The sequence below is a fragment of the Haliaeetus albicilla genome, chromosome 10, assembly GCF_947461875.1.
Source record: "Haliaeetus albicilla chromosome 10, bHalAlb1.1, whole genome shotgun sequence".
NCBI classification, from domain to species: domain Eukaryota; kingdom Metazoa; phylum Chordata; class Aves; order Accipitriformes; family Accipitridae; genus Haliaeetus; species Haliaeetus albicilla.
In genome coordinates, this window is record NC_091492.1 from 23,313,548 (window position 1) to 23,334,805 (window position 21,258).

At 50.0% G+C, this 21,258-nt stretch overlaps 2 protein-coding genes across 6 annotated transcripts in view; both read right to left on the reverse strand.

Annotated features, from left to right (window-relative positions):
* Positions 1-7,570, reverse strand: part of CPNE2 (copine 2) — a 56,219-nt gene extending 48,649 nt beyond the window's left edge. Inside the window, exon 1 of one of the 4 annotated variants that reach the window (XM_069793950.1) lies at positions 7,486-7,570. Coding sequence is in view for 1 of the 4 variants with exons in the window: in XM_069793948.1 (XP_069650049.1) it covers positions 7,429-7,432 (4 nt within the window). In the remaining 3 variants the exon portion in view is untranslated. Of the gene's footprint in view, positions 1-1,808; positions 1,975-6,456; positions 6,696-7,428; positions 7,450-7,485 lie in introns of those variants that run through there. The other 3 variants (XM_069793948.1, XM_069793951.1, XM_069793949.1) reach the window with 3 other exon arrangements.
* A 2,457-nt stretch (positions 7,571-10,027) lies between these two features.
* NLRC5 (NLR family CARD domain containing 5) overlaps positions 10,028-21,258 on the reverse strand; it is a 56,798-nt gene continuing 45,567 nt past the window's right edge. The window contains exons 41-48 of one of the 2 annotated variants that reach the window (XM_069793954.1): positions 20,402-20,485; positions 19,460-19,543; positions 18,296-18,379; positions 17,033-17,116; positions 16,781-16,864; positions 14,591-14,674; positions 13,389-13,472; positions 10,028-12,299 (exon numbers count right to left, since the gene is read on the reverse strand). In XM_069793954.1, the coding sequence (XP_069650055.1) occupies positions 12,218-12,299; positions 13,389-13,472; positions 14,591-14,674; positions 16,781-16,864; positions 17,033-17,116; positions 18,296-18,379; positions 19,460-19,543; positions 20,402-20,485 (670 nt within the window). In that variant the 3' untranslated portion in view covers positions 10,028-12,217. The remainder of the gene's footprint in view (positions 12,300-13,388; positions 13,473-14,590; positions 14,675-16,780; positions 16,865-17,032; positions 17,117-18,295; positions 18,380-19,459; positions 19,544-20,401; positions 20,486-21,258) is intronic. The other variant, XM_069793955.1, reaches the window with a different exon arrangement.

A 21,258-nucleotide genomic window follows, 5' to 3' on the forward strand; every position in this document is an offset into this window, starting at 1 on the left:
CTTGCTCAGGGGCAGAGGGGACATTGCAGCCCTGCCTCTGGACAGCCCACCAGGCAGCCGGCTGGCTTGCAAGGAGCTACATGGTGCGAGGAGAGGAGCTATGATGCAGCCTGTCCCACCCACGGGTGCCACTGCCAGATGGCCCAGGGTCACCCTTTAGAAGCCCAGCCCTGGCTGGGTGCTCAGCCATGACAGCCTGTTCGGCCTGGCAGCCAGCGGCAGGCAGGGGCCACCGGGCAGGACCGACTGAGCGGGTATGGGCACGTGCCAGACCACAGGACAGGAGCATCCCTTGCCTGACTGCCATTTCCCAGCGCATGCCATGGGATATGCAGGGACACCTCTCCAGCCATACTAAGGTGCCAGAGCATCGGCTTCCCCAGTGCCCCACGGAGTTGGGACACTGGCAGATACCTTAACAGCATAATACATCACACTGTAATACCAGTGTAATTGCATTAACAGGTCCGGCACATAAGACCCTCAGGGAAAGGGGATTAGGAGATGTCATCATTTGCGGTCTATCACACTGGCAGAGCTCCTGTGCTGCTCGTGCTTCGCCAACAACCGCACTCAGCACTTGCGAAGACCTTGCAGGCTCCAGGTGCTCTGCAGGCACCACAGCCCCAACCGTGGCTGTGACACACAGCCATCCCACCACAGCCAGAGAGGACAGAATGGGGCTATCCTGTTTTCTGCTTTCTACAGACCTCCTCCTTGGGCAAAGCCCTTCGCTGCTCTGTGCCGTTTCCCCTCTCCCCCACCCAAGGGTCCAACCCAAGGCTGACCACCACCTGTTGGGATTTGGGACCGCAAAGAGGGCTGTCAGGAGCCAGAGCTAGGAAAGATGCTCTGAAGAAGCCAGGTGGATGGACTAACGTTCCCCTCGCCCAGACCCGCGAGCACAGGGGCCACCCTGTGCTGCCTGTCAAGCCCAGGGCTCATCAGCACCATCCACTGCTCGTCTCATTTTGAAAACATCATCACGTGAAGAGCCACTCCAAAGCACTTCCCCTGCCCAGTCCAGAGCTGAGGCAGCAGCTGCAGATGCCAAGCACAAATCCACCACCTCCAGCTGCCTCTGCCATCCCCGCGTGTGGCACAGCAGCTGCTGGACTCTGGGAGAAGGCAGTGCCAGCGAAGAAACCAGCTTACGATGAAGGACCCACAGGGTGGGAGCAAGACTCCTCCACACAGGCCCACCCTGCCCTGCATCCCCCCCTGCACCGCAGTCCTGCTCCCTGTATCGCCACGATGACGTCCCCAAGTGTCCCCCCCGCATCCCCCCTGCCACCCAGGCTGCTTCCCCCATCCAAGCAGAAACTGGAGGGACCTGGGGCTGCTCTGCCCCAAGAGGCCACCCCGTAGCTAAGGGGAGCTGCCGTTCCCCGGGACAAGGGCATTGGGGAAGGCAAGAGCCCCTGCAGTGGTCCCGTACGTGCGCCAGCATCCCTCCAGGGTGGAGGCCCGTCCCTCCGCAACCGCAGGGACATGACCGCTGCCCAGTCACTGCTCCAGGACTGGAGGACGGGACCCACGTCCTTGCAGAGGGGCTCATGTCCGCAGAGACACCGAAACTGGAGATCTCAGTAAGCCAGGGATGTGAGAGTAAAACCAAACACCTTTATGTGCTTCCAGCGTGCGGGCAGCCTCCGATGTGAGCTGACTGGCACTGATCCGCGCCCTCGGGCAGAGCTTGCCCTGGCACCGGGGGAGCAGAGGGCAACAGGATTCGTTCTCCAACCCTCTTCAGACAAACCCTCTGAAAATGTCATTACACTGTCCCCAAAGTATCTAAAACCACTTACCGGCAAGAAATCACAAACCCCGAAGAGCAGGAGAGCCGAGTGCTCCAGAGAGGGCAGGGCCCCTGCGCTCCCAGCACCAAAGGTGTTTCCGTACTTCTCACCCGGCAGAAAGCCAAGGGTTCCAGCCTGGCAAACGAAAGCAAAACTTGTTCTTCCACACCCAGCGGTGACGTGCGAAGGGAGGCAGCACCATTGCTGACAGGGGGCTGGACATGCTGCAGACGCTGAGCGTGGTTTGGGAGAGCGCTCAGAAAAATCAGAAAGTAGAAAAACAACCCCCCCAAAAAAGTATTTCCTCTAAGCCCAAGAGAAAATAAATGGGCTCTGATGGCTGCTACCAGACAACGGCAATATGGGTGCCTCTGCAGGAGGCAGAACCCAGCCTTGCTGCATGCCCTGTGATTGCTGCATGCCCTGCGATTGCTGCATGCCCTGTGATGGCTGCATGCCCCGTGCCTGCTGCATGCCCCGTGCTCACCACATGCCCCACGCCTGCTGCATGCCCCGCGATTGCTGCATGCCCTGCGCTCACCACATGCCCTGCTCACAAATCCACGTGCGGTTTCCAGCACGGCAGCAGCACTGTGCTTGCTGCTCAGAAATGGAGAAAGGGCGAGGGGCTGGGCAAGACGAGAGCGTAGCAGCCCCCTCCCTTAAGGACACACAGTGACAGCCAAGCCACGCAGACCGACCCCATTCCAGTCTCCACTGGTGAGTGCGTATTTGGCTTAGATGTGCTGAGAAGATGGCACGTTTTCGCTTGACTACAGGTTTCCTCTGGGGCTCAGTTTAGGGAAATCTGTGATTTAGGGCAGAAAACATTGTGATGTCGCCGTGAATCCTGGCAATCACATCAAACCCTGTACACAACTGCCCTACAAAGCAGACCCAAGGAAAAGGTTTCCGTGCCAGCTCTGCGCCCGCTGCGTTCACACGCTGCTGACTGCTGGGGCAGCCACTTCCCTTCGCTGTGCCGGAGCAGAACACGACGTTGCCCGTCAGCCGTGGGCAAGCGGGAGGCTGGGTCCTGCGGGCAGCAGCATGGCCGCGGGCAGCCCACCACAGGCAGCACCCGCAGCGGGCTCTGTCCAAGAGAGGCAAATGCCAACATGAATCCTCTACCTCCCCGTGGCAGCGATGCTCGTGTCGGACACGTGCTCTGGATGGGACAAACAAGCAAACGAGGAGATGAAGGGAGGGAGGACAAGGTCATTCTCAGGATTTTGGGCAGATTTTAACTTCCAGGCACTGCATTAAAACTTTCCCATCGCAATACTACGGCAAGAGCTGGACAGGCTATCACGATGAGGGGGGATATATCTGTTTCAACAGCTGGATTTGGAAGAAAAAGTTGACTTAACTAAAGCCAGACCCTATGAAATGTGAAGGAGTAGGGCAGCCCCATGAGCAAGGCGGCTGGGCTGTAAAGAACAAGCAGCAAGCGGGGCTCCCTCGCAGGTGCAGAGGGAACCTCCTGCATTTTAAGTATACTTAATGTATACTGGCTGTTTAACTTATTAAAGGCTTTTGTACGTTACTGAAAACAAAAATGCTGGCTTTCTGAATTTTAATTGAATTCCTATTTCCAGCCAACACCATATATCACACATGAGAGGGGAAGAAAAAATCATCGCTTAAGCGATAAGAAATATCTTTAACTGCTTTCTAACATAACCGCGTGCCAAAATTACAAGCATGCCAGCCAGAAAGGCCCCACCAGCAGCCCTGGCTGTGGACAGGCATGCAGGTCCCTCCATCCCATGCACCATTTCAACCCCATAGCAGCCAGAGCTTCAGAGCCCTTCCCCTGATAACATAAAGAAATATTAATTAATGGATCGTTATGTGCAATGCTCATTTGCACTGGCATGCCAACACCAAGCCACACAGAGTGCTGCTGATGTCCCCACGGGCTGGAGCCCACCTTCACCCCCCAGGCAGGTGACTCTCGTTGTTACGATCCAAGCTTTTCCTAAAGAATTTTATTTTATCGGCCTGCTCCGCAGCAGAGAGATGCTGCCACTTGACGTGCGAAGCTGCACCCTGAGACGGATTTGTATGCCAGCGATACAAAAAATGCGGTGGTTTATAATGAGAATTACATCTGATAAATTCTCGACCCCTTCCCAACAGCTCTAGACACGGCTTGAGGGAATATAAACCTGGGTTTAAAGGGTTGCACAGCACTGGATTTGCTGTTTAACAGCAAAACTTGTGTTTCCAGCTTATCTCATTTTTAAAATCAGCCTCATGACAGCTGATGTTTCTTCATAAATCCTCAGCTTCTGGAATCACGTGATGATGGAAAATCCAGGGCTGGGAGGAAGGCGACTATTTTAGATGCGAGCTTTTTCCTGTTGGCTACAGGCAGAAAATCTTACAGCTCCCAAACCCACAGCCTCAGCAAAAGCAGCAGATAAATAAAAACCTTCTTGCCAAATACTACACTTCTTTGTTTTTCTGGTATTTTAACAATATTGCTATGATCTCCAAACTCACCTGAGTTCACAGGAATTACTTTTTCCCCTGCTCCTGTGATCCAAACAAGTAACCTCGCAAAGCCAGCTGCCAGGAAACCAAGCCAAAGCAGCAAAAAGTGATGACTCAGGTCCCTCAACAAATATTTTACAGAGGTTTAAAAGACCAACTGTAAGATATGGGGGGGGGGAGCGTTCAATTCTTTTTTTTCATGCTGTTTCATGGTTTTGCATCTTGCCAGGAGCACCATTTCAAATGCCTGGCTACTCCACCGTGCCAGCAAATTTACCTTTTTTTCTCCTTTCCCCCCACCCTGCCCCTGAATGCAAGCCAAGGCTCTCACATAAAGAGTTCCTTATGAGAGCTGGCAACCCTGAACCAGGAGAGGAGACTGCAAGCGTCAGTTTTTCATCAATTAACTGGGTATTACGTTCTCGGCATGCTGAGGGCTCCTGGAGAACAAGCCCTGATTTACAGTGGCGCAGGTGGCTCCAGCCAGCTTTCCCCGGGCAGAGGTTTCCACTGAAGTCAATGGGAAACTCTTTCCACCGGATATAACGGGAGCAAGAGAAGGAGTTATTCCTCCCAGCTTCTTCACACACCATGCTGAGACTGCTAAAAGGCGAACAAAGCCGATGCAATTCCAGTATACAACTGGGCAGACTGGTAAATCATGGGGTAGCTAGCGGCCACTCCAGCACCACATAACCCCACTGTTTTGGGGTGAGGGAGGAGGATCGCTGGAAGACGAGCAGAGACACAGACTGCTGGGGGCTGATATATCCCCCCAAGGCAAAGAGCATCTTCACCCACAGCTCAGCTCCAGCGGCCGAACCCGAAGAGGATTCTTCCACCCTGGAAACCCCAGTGCATGGGGCCCGTGCTCCCCCTCCTCCAGCACAGACTGGCCAGGCACCGGGGTCCCCTGAGCGCCCCCCCCCAAGCAATGGCTTTACAAACTGCACCGGCTTCCCAGCAACCAGCACAGGGTCCCTTGCTGTCCACCAGCGCAGACCCCAGGAGCAAGGATGTGCCCAGAGCAAGATGCGCTGATGCGGCTTTAGATGATCTCATTTCTCTTTAGATCGAGCTCAGAAAGGCAGCGGGGAGGGAAAAACATCACAGCCAGCATCTCAAATACTAGCAGTCGTATGACCCTGCCCACCCTCACATTGCTACAGCACAATGTCTGCAACCTGTTCAAGAGATACAAACTGCGACTCCGACCAAGCAGGTCCTGGGAACAGCGGGGCACACGCCAACGGTGCCGGCGGAGGCAGGCTGCCGGCAAACCCCGTCCCTGGGGTGGTGAGGGGTGCCAGGCTCTCAGAAAGGAGGTCCAGGACTGCTTGTCTACTCAAGGCAAGTGCTAGGGGCTGCCTACACCACAGGCAGGTACAATTCTGGGGACAGCTGGAAGCCTCACTGGGTGCCTTTCCTCCGCCTTATCCCAGCCGGGATGCTCCAGAGGCAACAGCAGAGAAACAAAAACACATCACTGGGAAATGTATGTCCCAGGCTATCACACAGCTCTAACCAAAGCAAATGCAGCATTTCCCCGAGGTTACTCCAGCAAAACATCCTCCACTGACTCAGTTCTTCAAAACAGATCCATTCCACATGTGCCGAGCTTTTGTTCTCAGCCTTCCTCCTCCCATTGCTCTGCTCCCTGCCCCGCAAGGGGCTTCAATGGGATGTGATTTCTGGCCCATAATAAAACATTTTCTGGGCCCAGAAAAGCACAGCAGTATCGCATGCTGGCATGAAAGCCCCCAATACCTGGGCTGGCAGGACGAGGCTGATGCTGGAGATGAGGGGAGCAATATCAGAACTGAGCACCCCTGGGCTGTGCTCACACTGGCCTGATTCTGATTCCAGCTTCTCCAGCAAGGGTCCAGTGCATCTCCGGGAGGCTTCAAACTTGGGGCTCGAGGTTCACAGGGACCCTTCCCAATTCCTTCCCATGAAGCAGCTCAGACTCTCGGGGAGTCAACAGCAAGGACCCAGCCCTTCGGAGACATTTCTGCCACGGAAGCTCAGCTCTCGACTCACCTCTATCTCCTGTTCCACCCTCCTTGCGGTGACCAGCCCTGAAGGGTGTGTTTGCCCACCAAATCCTCCAGCCCCACTGGCTTTAATCCAGCCACTCGCCTAAATTAGGGTTACTCACCCAGAGACTTATTGCATCAGGTCCTCAGGCTGGCGGAGCCGATGGGAAAACACCTCCCCGCCTGCCATCCTCCGAGCACCCTCACGCTGCCGAGCGAAACACTCCGCTCGCCACTATCGCAGAGGACGAGGCATCTTGCTGGGTGCAGAGGAGGAGAGAGGGGCAGCCCATCCAAGAGCATAAACCCTCTTGATCCCCCCCTAAACACGCTGCACGAAGGATATCACCACCAGCTGGAGCAGCATCGGGCTGCAAACAGCTCCCAAAGAAGCCCTTCTGCACTTCCCCGGCCTTCAGCTCGCCAGATCCCCCCGCAACTCGATGCTGGAGGAGGAGGAGAGGCGCTTGCGGCAGCTGCCAGGAAAAACCCCTAACAAATGTCCCCAGCTTTGGGGAGCGAAGCCAGCAGGCCCGGGCGTTTGCTTGGGGGGGTCATGCGTCCGGTTGGCATCTTTAGGAGCGGATGCGGATGCACGGAGAGCGGGGACAGGCGGGACAACGTTTACACCATGTAGGAACAGAGCGGTCCGGGCCAGGGAAGGGAGCGTAAAGCGATGGAGGGGCTGTCCCAAGGGGTGGAGGGTCTGTCTCAGAGGTTGGAGGGTCTGATCCAAGGGCTGAAGGGGCTGTCCCAGAGGATGGAGTCTCTGTCCCAGGGGTCGGAGGGTCTGTTCGAGGGGAAGGAGGGTCTGCCCCAGGAGATGGAGGGCAGAAGGGGCACCACACACCCCCGGGACAAGCCGATGGGGACACTGCCCTGCAGGTCCCCCCCCGGGGGCCGACACAGGGGTTTATGCCGGCCGGCCAGCACCCACCCTCCCGCCGGCATATCCGAGCTCCCCGCCGACGCATTCCCCCCGGCCCAGCTATCGCCACCCACCCGACCCGCGGGGAACGATCCCGCCGTGGGACCGCCCCAACCATCCCCCGGCCAAAACGGCTGACCCTTCTCTTTTCGGCCCCCCCTCTTACCCATCCCGTCCCCCTCCGTTATCCCCACGGCATCCTCGGGGGGCAGCCGGTACTCACCGCGGCGGGCCGGGCCGGGCCGGGCCGAGCAGCTCCCGAGGGCTCAGCACCTCCCCACAGCCGCGCCCGCCGCCCGCCCCCCGCCATCACCGCCCGCCCCCCCCCCGGGCGGGCGGTGATGGCGGGGGGCGGGCGGCACGGAAAGGCTGGAAAATTATTTTCCGTGTTATCCACCCAGCTACAATGAAAACAGAACTTTGTTGGCTCGACATCCCCCCCCCCCCCTTCTTTTAACCAAAAAGCACTGTTTGGGGGGGGGGTTGGTGCCGCCTGGATGCCGGAGGGACACATCCTGCCCGGCTGGTGTGGGTGGGTGCTTTCGGTGCTGGCATCGCTCTGTCTAAACCAGTATAGGGTCAGGATCCTTGTGTCCCGCAGTGCTTTGCTGACATCGCTTCCCCTGGGGAAAAAGCTGGTTAACCGAGGGAAATGGGCAGGCCCCCGATGCGTGGCCCCCCAGAAGCGGTGGGGGGGAGCCCAAGCCACCGAGCTGGCCGGCATCGCACCTACCCGTCACCCTGTTCGACCCAAGGAGCTGGCGTGCTTTCCCTTCCAGCCTGGTACCACCGGGGTTTGCACCCAACATACTGTTAGCATACATACTGTTAGCATAACATACTGTTAGCAGCCTCACCTATCAGGCGTCGGGGATATTTATATAGATATTTTTGATTTGGAGATAGGGTAATAAGACTGGAAGCCTCCGTCCAAGGCTTCAGATTAAATAAACCATCTTTATTTGTACAGAGCTTTTAAAGATCACGGGCAAAATAATCAAGTCCCGTATTCCCCTGGCCTCTCCTGCAGCTTGAGCTGTTAAAGGCTGAAGAGTTTCAAGGCACCGAGTCAGGTTTCAGCGTCGATGAGGTTGTTCCCCCCTCTGCCAGCCCCGTTCCCGTCCTGGCACCCCAGGAGCGGGGCAGGGGACGCAGGACGGGCTCACAGGCCATGAACACTCCTGCTCAGTGCAGGCGACATGACAGGCAACATCCAACTAAGAGCTGAGCCTAGTTTTTAGGAGCAAAACCCTTCTTTCTGTGTAAACCCATCCAGAAACCATCACAGGAAGGGACAAGGTTGTGCCTGAAAGAGGAATTCAGTGGGAGAAGTGGGGTCTGTGCCAGACCTGCCCTCCTACCTCCATGCCCGTGGCTTAAAATGTCACTTTGGGGGAAATCGGGAGAGGCAGCCAATAGTTCATGAATGCCAACGTGCCTATTTTCTCCAAAGTCAGTTTTTCCTGTGTTTTCTCTCCTGCCCAGCATGATGTCATCAAATCACAGCAGGTTCAGCACTACCTGGAACTGGTTTTAGTGGAGGGGAAACAGCAGCTGCACTTCCAGCTCTACAAACCAGCAGCCATCGTGTGCAAAAGCCCGGCCCAGCCTGGCTCCGGCTGTTCCCTAGCACAAAATCCAGGCTCCTCACCGCCCTCCAGCAGTTGTTTATTTACAGCAGAGTATTTCTTTCTAAAGATCTGATCTCAGGGGGCAAAATCCCTTCTGTGTGTGAAACCAGTACCGACTAGCTCAGACATTGTCTTCCGGAGACTGCTGGCAGCCTGAAACAATAGGGGTGTGTGGAGCGTCCTGATACATTTCCATTTTTGGACCGCGATAAATCTGAAACGTAATAGTAACAGCTCTAAAAATGGCCCACATTAATTAGCTATTTGGGAATCGGTTTGGTATTCAGCCATCACACACAATCCCCAATGGCCTCACATCTTCCTGCATACCAGAAGATTCATTTCACCCCTCAAAACTGGACAAAGTCTCCAGGTTCCCCTTGGAAACTTTCAGACATGACCGTAAGCTGGAACACAAACGTCAGCAGCGCAATGAAAATGGGAAGCACGCTGGGGAAGGGTGGCCCAAAAGTCCCTGGCATTCGATGTAAGAAACAAACTAGGGATCGATTGCATTGTTATGTTTCATGTACCACTTAATCTACATCTCTGTTTTTTTTTTAAATGCAACCCATGCACTCAAAATACAGAAGAGAGCCCGGTTTTAGCCAAAATCGCAGGACTACAGACAACCGCTTCCCATTTTTGGGGTTTTGCTGACACCTGGTGTTCTGGAAAAGATACCGTGATGTCCTGCAAGTCCCTTCCCTGGCTTCCACTGGGATGGCTGCTCTCTCAGGCCAGACAGATGTGTGTCTGGGAGCTAATCCTGAATTTGGGGAAAAATCTGAGAAATGCAGGTCTGCATTTAGATTTCAGAGGCACTCTTTAACATCTCAAGTCAAGAGAAATGCTGCAGCAGCAACAGTATTTGTAGCATGCCTTGTTACATTACTGCAAACCTCATGGCATAGATGTACGCTTCCAAACTTCAGGAGTCAGGGCAACTGCAGGGGGGAAATCTCAGGTCTCATTTATTTTTAAATAGCTCATTTCACTGCAAGGGAAAACAATCCAACAATGTGCTCCAAACCTAAGAGATCTCTCTACAGTGGCTGCTGTACACAAGGCAGCCATTTAGGGTTAGCACCCAAGACCCAGAAAACAACACTGACTTGAAAAGTCAAGCACTCATCAAAGCAGCATTCTCATTTATTCAGTTAAAGCACATTTTTACCCATCAAAAAAGGAGGAAAAACAATAAGCAGGCATGTTTCACACCAGTAAAGGAGGAAAATAAATTATTGTGACACCTGAACAAATTCAAATGCAGGAGTGGGTGGCATCAGGAGACGATACAATGGAGCTGAACGAAGATCTGTTTGACAGTGATATTTTCTGGTTTTCCCCTGATGCATGGGCCTCAGTGGTAATAGCAAAAGGCTCTGGCTCTGGTTGCTACCAAAGATGACAAAACGGCCATCACAAAGTGCATTAAGAAGTCCAATCCCAGTACTGTCCTTCTTCATACAGAGTAAAACTCAGCCTCTGTAATTTATCACACATAGTCCTACTAAAATGATGTTTAAAATGCAGGAAAAAATGAATTTTCAGCTCATAGTCTGGACCAAAATGGACTGTTACTGCAAACTCTGTCCAATCTCTTATATTTCCAAAAGAAGTCCTGGGAGACCAGGGCCCAAGAAGAGCCCAGCTGACAAACACGCTCACCTTGAAAGCTGTGAAGAGCTGAGGGCATCAAGACACCTTTCGGTACGTGATGACGCTACCTTTTGTTGCCACACTCTTCCTCTGATGGGTGCTGGGAAGATTTGCATCTGCAAACCAGATCTAAAAATACAGGATGAAAATAAAAGCCACATTTGGTGAAGCTTTTCCTAAATTCCAGTGTTTGAATCTCAGGTACTTGATTACTCCATTGAATTATGGCCTGACAAGGAATTTCACTACCTTTTTTTTTTGTTCTTGTTTTTAAATCCTTTTCAGAGCACAGCTGCTGCAAAAATGCATCCCACCTTTACGCAACAATGCCAGTATCTCAGAGAGTCCAATGCTGATCTTTAAATAAGGACAGTGGCTCCCCCAGGAGCAACAAGCACCTGCTGTCCACATCCTCTGCCCAAAGGTTTGCTGGACCAGCATTTCCATCTCATTCCAAATGCCTGCCCTGCCCAAATCAGATCAGTTTTGTCTCCCCAGGCAAACACTGCTGCAAACAAAATTCCATAAATAAATCCACCACAAGGATTAAATATTTACAGCACAAACACGTAAGGAAAACATTATAATGCAAGTTAATAAATAATGAGAATGATGTGGCCATGCTCCTGCAATGCAAACTGGTGTTCCACATGTGTAAGGGGCAGCTGTAGTCCATCTCCTCCGCTGAGCAGCAAACTTGGTGTTTGGGATCTTCTCCCTCCAGTTCCCACAGGTCCAACATCCATTGCCCAGTGACACGTAGGCTTTGGGATTCAGGATAGCAGAGGCTTGAAGGATCTATCATGTGGTCAGCATTTCAAGCTAACTGACCCCGCGCTTCACCTCAAAGAAATTAGTGCAATCGAGTCTTCCAAAAACCCCACAAAGGTCTACAAAACCCCACATGAAAATAGTCAGTAGCACACATCCTCTCACACATAATGGTCAGTTTTCTTACAAATTGTTTTACAACCTCAGTACTTTAAGGTTCTCACTGACGTTTATGGTGACATCAGCCTTTCCATGTTATCATAGTATAAATATTGATCATTTGCAGGCAATGATTTGAAATTTCAGAAGTCTTGAAGTTTCTAGTAGGAAACTGAGGCAATTCTGTAGGAAAAGGAGCCTGCTATGAAGCAAACAAAACCACATTTTTTTGCCTACCATTTTTTGCCTAAAAATCATAGAGATATTTCACACACAGTTAACGTACACAATTTTCAAACAGCCTGTTTGAGTGCATTTGTAACAGGGACAACAGTTTACAATTTTGTAAATAATTTTAAATCCTCTCCTGGAGGATGTACATTCTTTTATTGGAACACCCTGTAGGTGTTGTAACCTTGATTGAAGATAATTAAATACTCCGCTGGCTTTCTGAATGCCTGAGCAGATGCATCTCATCTTCTTGAAGAGAGTTTCAGTATTTTTACACCAAGAACACTGCCTGCTCAGCAGCTATTATTTACAGTCTTATATTATAAAATCTCACAAGAAATGAAATGCCACTAAGTGTTCACACTTGGTTCGGTGCAAGAAAGGAAGACCTAACAGTTACAGTTTTTAATTGCAGTAACTTTGAATTCCTGTTCTTCAGTGCAATTTTTGAGGCAGTGGGAGACAGAGAGCAATTCCTAGTCAGGCAAGGGCTCTTCTTTGCTAGTAGAAGGAAAAACACAGCCTTGGGTCTTGGCTTGTCAAATTCTCAGCAAGGTCCCTGGGCACTGGATTGTCCCACAGCCTACAACAACAGCAAACATACTTAGGACTAAGTATGGTGAGTAAGGAGGTGGCATGCTGAAGACAGTGGAAGAGGCAGCTTTGCGTTTTCATCAAAGCAGCTCTGACAGTGAGACAGGAGTGAGGTATGGTCATATCTCAGTGACACAACAGCAACCCAGCAGCTGCCTGCCCCCTGAAATGGACCCACTTATCTAGCTAGGGAGACAGATTAAGGCTTTGAAAAGTCCTCAGGCCATTAGGATCTCAGAAAGCGGAGGAAGAACTGAGTTACACACAAGCAACCTCATTTACATGAGCCATCCTTCTTCATCTACCTCATTTGGTGGAGTCTACCCCAAAGCTGCCCATACTGGGCTTCTACTGTGCAAAGGAGAGTGCCCCAAGGAGTCAAAGGGACTGTGCTGTGCACACCAATCTGAGGGGCCCCAAGCTCCAGCCAGGACCAGAAACATTCCTCAGTGGTTGCTCGTGGGCTGCTCTCGCTATCATGGAAGGCTGAGCCTATTTTGGGCCAAAGATACAGCTCAGGTAGGAGCAGACACCTGGCTCTGGGACCTGTGTTATCAGAAAGTTATCAGAGGCACTCTTGGAAGAGTCAATTTTCAAATGAGTGAAGGATGAGTGGGTCTCTCCTACAAGAGGTTTCTAGTGGAGTTTGATACACAGGGTTTGGAGAAGCAATGACAACAAAAGAGTGGGAAAAATCAGGTGTTCAAGTATCTGCAAGATATGGATCCCAGGACAGAGTGGGACAGGGCAAGAATGTATCTCGGAAGTGCCATCAGATGTAATGGGAGAAAGAAAACTTACAGGAAAAAATGCAACCAACTGGGTCTTCATTTTTACCTCATTTAAAGCCAGTAAGCTTTTCAGTCCCTTTCTCGCAAGACTTTCTGAGGGGGTGGAGCTGGCCTAGAAAACTCTCGGCTTACCTGGCTTGCATCTGTGTCCCCTGCAATACCCTATTCCATGCCAGCTAAACCAGGGCAGCAGGCCAGCATGGGTCATGTCTGTCCCAAGACTGGTCACCCTGACTTCCCCTTGCTGAGCCGATACCCAGCAAGAGAGCTCTGTGATACCTGCTCACCTTATGAATTGAATTTCTGGGCACTTGGCAAGCTCCTCTGCTAGTTTTGTGGCTCCATGGGTGCCAATGCGATTTTTCTCCAGACTGTTTTAGAAACAAAAAGAGAGTTTTAAAATCCAAAACCAAATCAAGAGTGGAAAACAGCTGAATAATCACTGGCTCCTTCTCCTGTCCCAGAAGAGTTACACTTTTGCACAAGCACTGCAATGCCATACAACTTACATCAGCCTCTTCTTTATGACCGTGGCTCTATTTATGCAAGAGGTGCGTATGCATTGCTCCCTATGTCCTCCTTCTACAACAGGACTTCTAAGCAGATCTCTTGCCCTTGGAGCACTCTAATAGTTCCCACTGCAAACTTCGTGCCAAAAAATGCTAGTAACAACTCCTCCTGCTTCAGACACAACCTTCCTGCTTGTACCTGTAAAATAGCCAGGCTCTACTATGTAGTTTCCCTGCCCAAGACAAACAAAACTCAGTTCCTGACCCTACGACCCACAGACTAATATTTTCATACAGCCAAGAGATGGAAGACACATGCCATGTATTCCAAAGGGTCAAGGGGAGGAAAATTCCATGAACAGTTCTTGAGCAGATGACAGCCTCTCCCTTGGAACAGCACTGGGCTGTGACACCACCAGGCCAGCGCATAAACTGGTGACGTCAACCCCAGCTGCTGGTTGCACTGCAGATCTGGCACAGGAGCTGCATATCTGAGCTTCCTGCGAGCTCCTATGGCCCAACACCCACAATTTGGCTGCTCCATCCTGGGGAAGGATCGCTTGCCTTGCTGCAGGTTTTCACAAAGGAAGGCTCTCTGAGCCTGGTACCCATCTAGACCATCCCAGGCACTGAAGAGAAGAAAAAGCTTGCAGGAAGCAGCTCACCTGAGGTCATTAGATGATACGACTTATGCCCTAGAAATACCAGTTTGTCTTCCCTAACTCAAACAGGAGGCCTTCACAGACTAGCTTCTGCTTAGATACCTATACTGCAAACACCTTAAATAAAAAGTGCCTCTGTGCGTTGTCTACAAGGCTGGCCCTTGGTGCATGCTGCAAGAATGCTAAGCAAGAATTTGAACTGCAAAAGCTTATCTGTTGTTCCTAACATCTGTCCCCTTTTTGGAAGTGCTGTGGTTGCAGGCTCAACAACAGAAAAACAAGTTTTCTTCCTGGGGTTGCTCTCAGGGCTGTACTCACTCTAACATCTTCAGCTTTTCCATCCCCAGGAGAGCACTGGCCAACTCTTGGGCTCCTCCATCTCCAAGGGCATTCCAAGACAGTCTAAGACAGACAACAAATCCCAACTGTGAGTCAGTTGATAAACCCAAGGGGAACAACAGCAGTGCTATGGTACTACCCCCTCATAGATTAGCTGGTTTACAAGAGCTTACCCTCTTATCATGGCAGGTAAACATTCCCCTGCTTGATTTTGAGGCGTTTCCTCAGTTTTACCACATATGTCCATGTATGGTAAGACACCAGGGAGTGTCATCACAGAGCACAGGGACAGTGGCCTGTGCCCTCTGGAGTCCTGCAGGCCCAGGGAATGAGATGCGAAAGATGGAAATGACTGCAGAGCACACAGCTTTACCCCAGGACAACTCCTCCTTGTGCTGATGGTGTTAAACTATTGCAGCAGCTAAGGTGCCGCTCCAACCTGCTCTTAAAGCTGCCTTTTGACTCTGAGCTCTTTCAAGGGATAGCTTACAGGGCTTTTGAAAGGCTGGGGTTTTCATTTTCTGGTGCATTAGCAAGTGAGAAAATTCTTCAGATCCTTTCTTTGCCACTGGCTGAACAGCCTGGCCATTTCCCTCTCACCTGGAAAACAGAAACCTAGCACAGCACCATCAGTGCTTCATCATAATACTCAGCTGGGGCCACCCCACAGAGCCATACCTCTATACCCAAGTTTGAGGAACTCCAGAATTTCTGTATCATGTGTAGGACTGTTGTGGTTTAACTCCAGCTAGCAACTAAGAAAAAGCAGGACAGGATCCAGCTTAAGAATTAGGGCCGTCCACCAAACAAGTTCACAGCCTGTTCTGGGATTTCATGGGTATCAGCATATTGCTCACTGCGTCACTCAGATGTCCCAATGACAGAACTCACATATGCCTCCGCTGGCAAGACAAGACTCCCAACACTACTATTAAAGGAGAATCTGCCTATCTGTTAGTAATTCAGGAGTAGTAACTCCCCACATGGTTAACTAATCTTAGTGCCATGCTGCAAGCGACACACATATGCACTGAATATTGCTTTACTCATCCCATTGCTCCACTGGATTATTGACAGACCTCTCATGGGTCTGGCAATAAAATCCTGGCTTTGACCTAATGCCCTGAGTCCTAAGAGATCTGTGATCTCCACACAAATACCTTCTGGGGGAGGGAGAGGAAAGTCTGGTGGGCTTATGACCCATGCATCATTTTCCTCAAACCATCTGTAAGTACTTTGCAGAACTGAGGCATGTAACAGAAGCACGACAATCAGGTGTCACCCAGATGGCCACAGCAGAGATGACTGGAGAGCCTAGGTCTCACAGATCTATATCCTGATAGAGGAGTGATCTCAGCGCAGGAGGCCTGTACCCTGCCAGCACCTCAGGCAGTGTTAGTCTTCATTAAACCAACAGTAGCTCAGGATTGATGAGACTGCTGCTGACTCCATGGGATCTTATGTACTACAATTAAAGTTAAGGTCCCTTTAGTGCAATGGGGCAAATTGCTTTTAAAAAGACATAAGCTGGAGCAGGTTCCTGGCAGGCTGCTCGCTGAGGTTCTCTTGGGCAGGTGAAGACATGTCAGTAGTTAGCCATCTATGCTGTTTATTGAAAACACGTTAAACGTCCACACATCAGAGCAACCCCTTTTATTCCAGTGTGGAGAGCGAGATTGCAGCTGGTGGCACACCCTGTTCATCTACAGGCTGAATTCACTTTGCTTTGAGCTCTCAATTCAGCCTCTACAATTACACAGAGAAGCTCCTGCTCTGCTCTGAGAGCCAACTGTGGCCATCTTGTAAAAAAATGGAGGCAAGACTTGGACCATGGAGAACAAGATGCGGAATCTGTCCTGCCTCGCAAAGCAGATGCTGAAAGACCAAGGATAATGGGCAGAGTTTGAGGATGAGTATTTTCCTCCATATTCTGTTCAGCTCTTCACATTCAGCTTCCAATAAGTTGCTAGTTATACCAGGAAATTTTTAGGAGTAAATTGAGTTAATTAGTAAATTACTAGTAAATTTATCACTAAGAATTACTTAGTGGTAAGTATCAATAAGTATTTAGCAGGATCAGAAGTATACTGCAGTTGAAAACAGGAGCAGACATTAAACCAAGAGTGACCTGTATGTATGAAGGGTCTCCCCATCCATTCCCACACTCACATTATCTCCTCCATGGAAGGACATCGTCGGAAGCCGTGAGAAAGTGATTTTGAAGCATCATCAGTGACTCCACAGAGTTTCAAGCTGAAGAAGCAGGGAGAGAAAAAAAAGAGGGCACAATGTGCTGGTGCCAGAACCAGTGGGGAATATGGCACCAGCATCAGCACCGTCTGCTGCACTCCCGCCCTGGCAATGCTACAAACAAAGCCAGCCATGCTCTGCCCCAGCAGCCTTCAGTGCCCTGGTACTCACTCGATCTTCCGGAGGTGTTCAAAGCATGGCAGCCCCTCAGACAGGGCATGGATACTTCCTTCCCCAAGGTCATTTTCTGATAAACTGTAAGAGTCGTAGAGAAGCTTTGAGTTGCCACAGAAAAAGCAGGCACAGTCAGAAAAAAGCCACCACCAAAACATAACTATGTGAATTAGCAAGTCAATAACTAGAACCCAGACTAAGTGAGGACTCTAGACAGCAGGGACAAGCCAGATCAGCACATGGCACCTTAGGGTCAACTCCTTGCTTGGTAAAATGGAAATGACAGCCCTGCTCTAACTTGCAATGTAAGTCCATTCAGCAGTGAATTGCTTGCAGACACTAATGTGGGGTTATATCAACAGCCAAGATGGACAGACCTGCAGCACATCATGTGTTGCATGTGCAACTGGAAATAACAAGTTATACTGGAGTTAATGACTGGTGAGACTTGAGAGGAAATGATGGTAAGGGAGAGCGAGAAGAAGATATGGCTCTCAAAGATTCATGGGGCAGCAGTAACTGCCTTCCAGCCTTTATCAGGGTGTGCTGCTCTGTTCTCATCTACCAGCAAACACAAGCCATGGCAATACCTCTGCTGCTCTCACATCTCTCACACTTCAATGACCAATAACCTAATTCATCTTGTTATCTAAGACTAGACTAGAATAGAATAGCATAGAATAACTTCAGTTGGAAGGGACCTACAGTGATCATCTAGTCCAACTGCCTGACCAATTCAGGGCTGACCAAAAGCTAAAGCATGTTGTTAAGGGCATTGTCCAAATAATAAACAAATAAATAACAATAATAAAACACATAACAAATGTATCACAATAAATAAACACATAACAAAGAACAGTAGCATCAAGGATGCAGCAGAAAGAGTTAATTCACATCACTTCCATTCTTTCAGTTCCACATTCAGAAATTCTACTGCTCCCCAGGTTACTGCATACAGTAGTTCAAAGGCACGTGGCTACACGAAGCTTTGCAAACAGCACTGGAAGACAAAGTTTAACATCTAAAATGATCCAAGCTGCCCCACAGGCAGTGCACTGCAGTGATGTTCAGAGAGTGTCTCCTCTCATCCTACAAAAAGTGTCTAGGACAGGTGGAGGGATTGCCCTCTGCAGAGTCACCCTGAGCATGGGAAAAGCCTGCTTGACAGCCTCAGGCCTGTGAGCTGAAATGATTCCCACCTGCAAAGTGATACCAGTCCATATGTTTGGCACCATCCCAAGTGCACCTGCCATGGCCTACCTTATCTCTTCTAGCAGCCCACACACCACCAGGGCTCTGGCCAGCTCCATCCCTCCTGCTGGCCCAATGTTATTGTTCTGCAAGCTAACAAAAGAAACATAAGCATTGGAGGATTATTTTAGAATAAAGCTGTAACAAAAGCTCATATTTAACTTGCTAGGAAGGTAACCGCTACATCTTCTGAATGAGCACCCGGTGCTGGGACCCTTGTAGATTAGTCTTAACGAAGGGGCCTGGAAAACAGGGAGGCAACAGTGGGGGCCAGCAATGTGGCTAGCATGTCACATGGCTCCTGCTGCTGCCAGTGACACCTGGGCTAAGGACATGCAAGTCCAGTGGATTTGCTGATGCTCACAACAAAGGAGCACAGTCAGCCAGTTGTTGCAAAAGCAAAGGCAGCACAGTACCACCGGGAGTGTGTCTCCAGCTCTGTGCACATGGGATCAGTTTGAGATGAGTGAGGAACGGCCTTAAGAACAAAGAGTGTATGTGACCTCATGTCTGCAGATTTCCCAACACCTTTCCAGTGAGACAAGAACCTATCCAGAGGACTGAAGTCTCCCACCACTGGGATTTCTCATCTAAGATATCTTCTGATGATACCTTAGACACAGGTTGGAAAACACACCACTAGGCTAACTGAGCCCAGTGAGCTCTTCCAGCTCACCAATTTCTTGCTTTGCTACTGTAAAACAGTATGAGGAAGTCCTACATGTTAGAGCCCCGGAAAGACTCCCATAAAAGGTTTAAAAATATAATACCACTGAGTTCAGGGGGAAAAATGACTCAGAGGTGCCTGCACAAAACAGTGAGGGACTACAAAAGGTGCTCATATTTATGCTTACATTACACCAGAACAAGAGGACAGCCACAGGCATTAGGAGCTAACATACTCAAAACCAATTTTAAGGGTTATTTTACTGTATATACAGTGCCTGGTTCATCTCTAAAGTTAACGCTGCAAGAGATTATGCAAGAATAGTTGATATGACTTGGAGCAACAGAGTAACTGTGGAGGGTTTCTCAATCCTGAGACACTTAAAATAATGTCTAAAGAGGAGACCAGTGCACCACTTCAGTCTATGCCTTTTTCCATGCCTTCTTTCAACCATCCCACATATTCCCAGGATATCCAGCTTTCCTGGGGCAGAGGCTGACACTTACTGCAGGATCCTGAGGTTGGTCATGTGAGGCAGACAGAGGGCAAGTTTCACTGCTGTCCTGTCTCCAAAAACATTCCTTGACAGCCTGGAAGGAGCAGAAATTAAATGTTACTGACAGTGAACTACAGAGCCTCATTCCTCACGTGTGTGTCACTCACATGTATCTGTGACCTCCATTCCATGTGCATGGGACTATGCTGAAAGGAACTAATGTCCATGATTCAAAGGACACTAGGAATGGGAGGAAAGAACAACGAGGTTTTGTAATCCTGCAGTAGGAGTTAAACAGGGAAGTAAAACTGACTTCCACTTCTCAGGAGCACACTGATCTCCCTTCCTGACTAGGTTGTCCTGAGCTGAAACTACACCAAAATTGCACTTTTTAATACGTGCCCTTAGTCTGGTATGCTGTAATCTGAAGGTTATATGAATAGCTCCAGCATTTTAACTGTAACAGAAATAACTTTTTCTGATTTGGTATTTTTTTTTTATTATTTTATTTCTTTAATACGGCAGTGACACGTTTGTTCTATAAACCAGTCTGCAATGGAATAACTGATAATAAATCTGGCCGAGTAAAGCCTCTATCTGTCATCTTCCCTCCATTTTTGCAGCCATATAGATTGATGTTGATTTCTTAGGCAACACAGGCACTGCACAGCCCATATGCCTGTGACTGCTATTAAACAGCAGATTCATCTCTTCCCCACTGATGCAGTCTGTATGGTTCTTGGGAATCTCCAAAAGACTGCAGTGAACAAGCAATCCCCAAACCTCCCAAACCCAGCACCACACATCCCATGTAGCTATGAGTTTTTACCCTGCACTCGTAAGAATCAGTGGTAGAAATGGTTTTGGCTTTACTGGAGCCAGATTAGTTGTGGTTTCTTTGCCTTGATTTTTGCCCAGCTTCCTGAAGGGACATTGGAAATGACACACTTACAGTAACTCCTCGATGTGCTTGCAATAGGCAAGAGCTTCCATCAGCTTTTCCCCTCCAGCAGGACTGGGACTGTTCCCTGAAAGGCTAAAATAAGCATGAAAGACTCTCAGTGACTGAGTAAGAACCAGAACATACCAGCTTAAGATATTTCACTGTTTGCCTGGCATGATGGGAGTCTTGGGTCACTGCATCAATGGGCTATACAGGGCTGCAGTGGTGTGTTCAGAGACACAGGTCTCTGGAAAATGGCCTGGGAATTTGTAGTGCTTTTTTGTCAAGTACTGAGTCACTCCTGCCCCTGCAGGTACTGGGGGGAAGGAACAGTTTTCCCTCTCCCAGATAGAACTGGGGATTTCCTTTTCTTGTTCAAGTAATTTCCAGGTTTTTATTTCAAAAAATTATGAGGCATACCCCAGAGCTGAGCCTAACAAACAGCCTGCATGCTCTAATTTCTGTTCCCTTAGAGAAGGGCCAGTTTGAATTCATATCTCTCAGAGAGAGCCTTGTCTAGAGACTGTGTCCTCGTTTTGACAAATTCTCAATTTCACCTCTATATCCACTAGTAAAAGAAAGCAGTGTAGCAACACTGGGGCCCACCACGCTGGGAACCCTACATAGCCCGAGGAAAGGTGCTGCGCGGATCTGAGACTTGTATGATTCCCCACAAGCTTGCAGATTTACTTTCCAGGACACAACTGAGCCAGAGATCTCTCCATTCAAACAGCTAGCGAAGGCTGGCAAATGCCCACTGCTGTGTCTGGGGGTGACTCCACAAGGACATGGCTGTAAACTTCACTCTCTGAGAATCTCTGCACTGGCAGAAAGAGTCATTGCCAGTCCCAGCTGTACATAGGAGG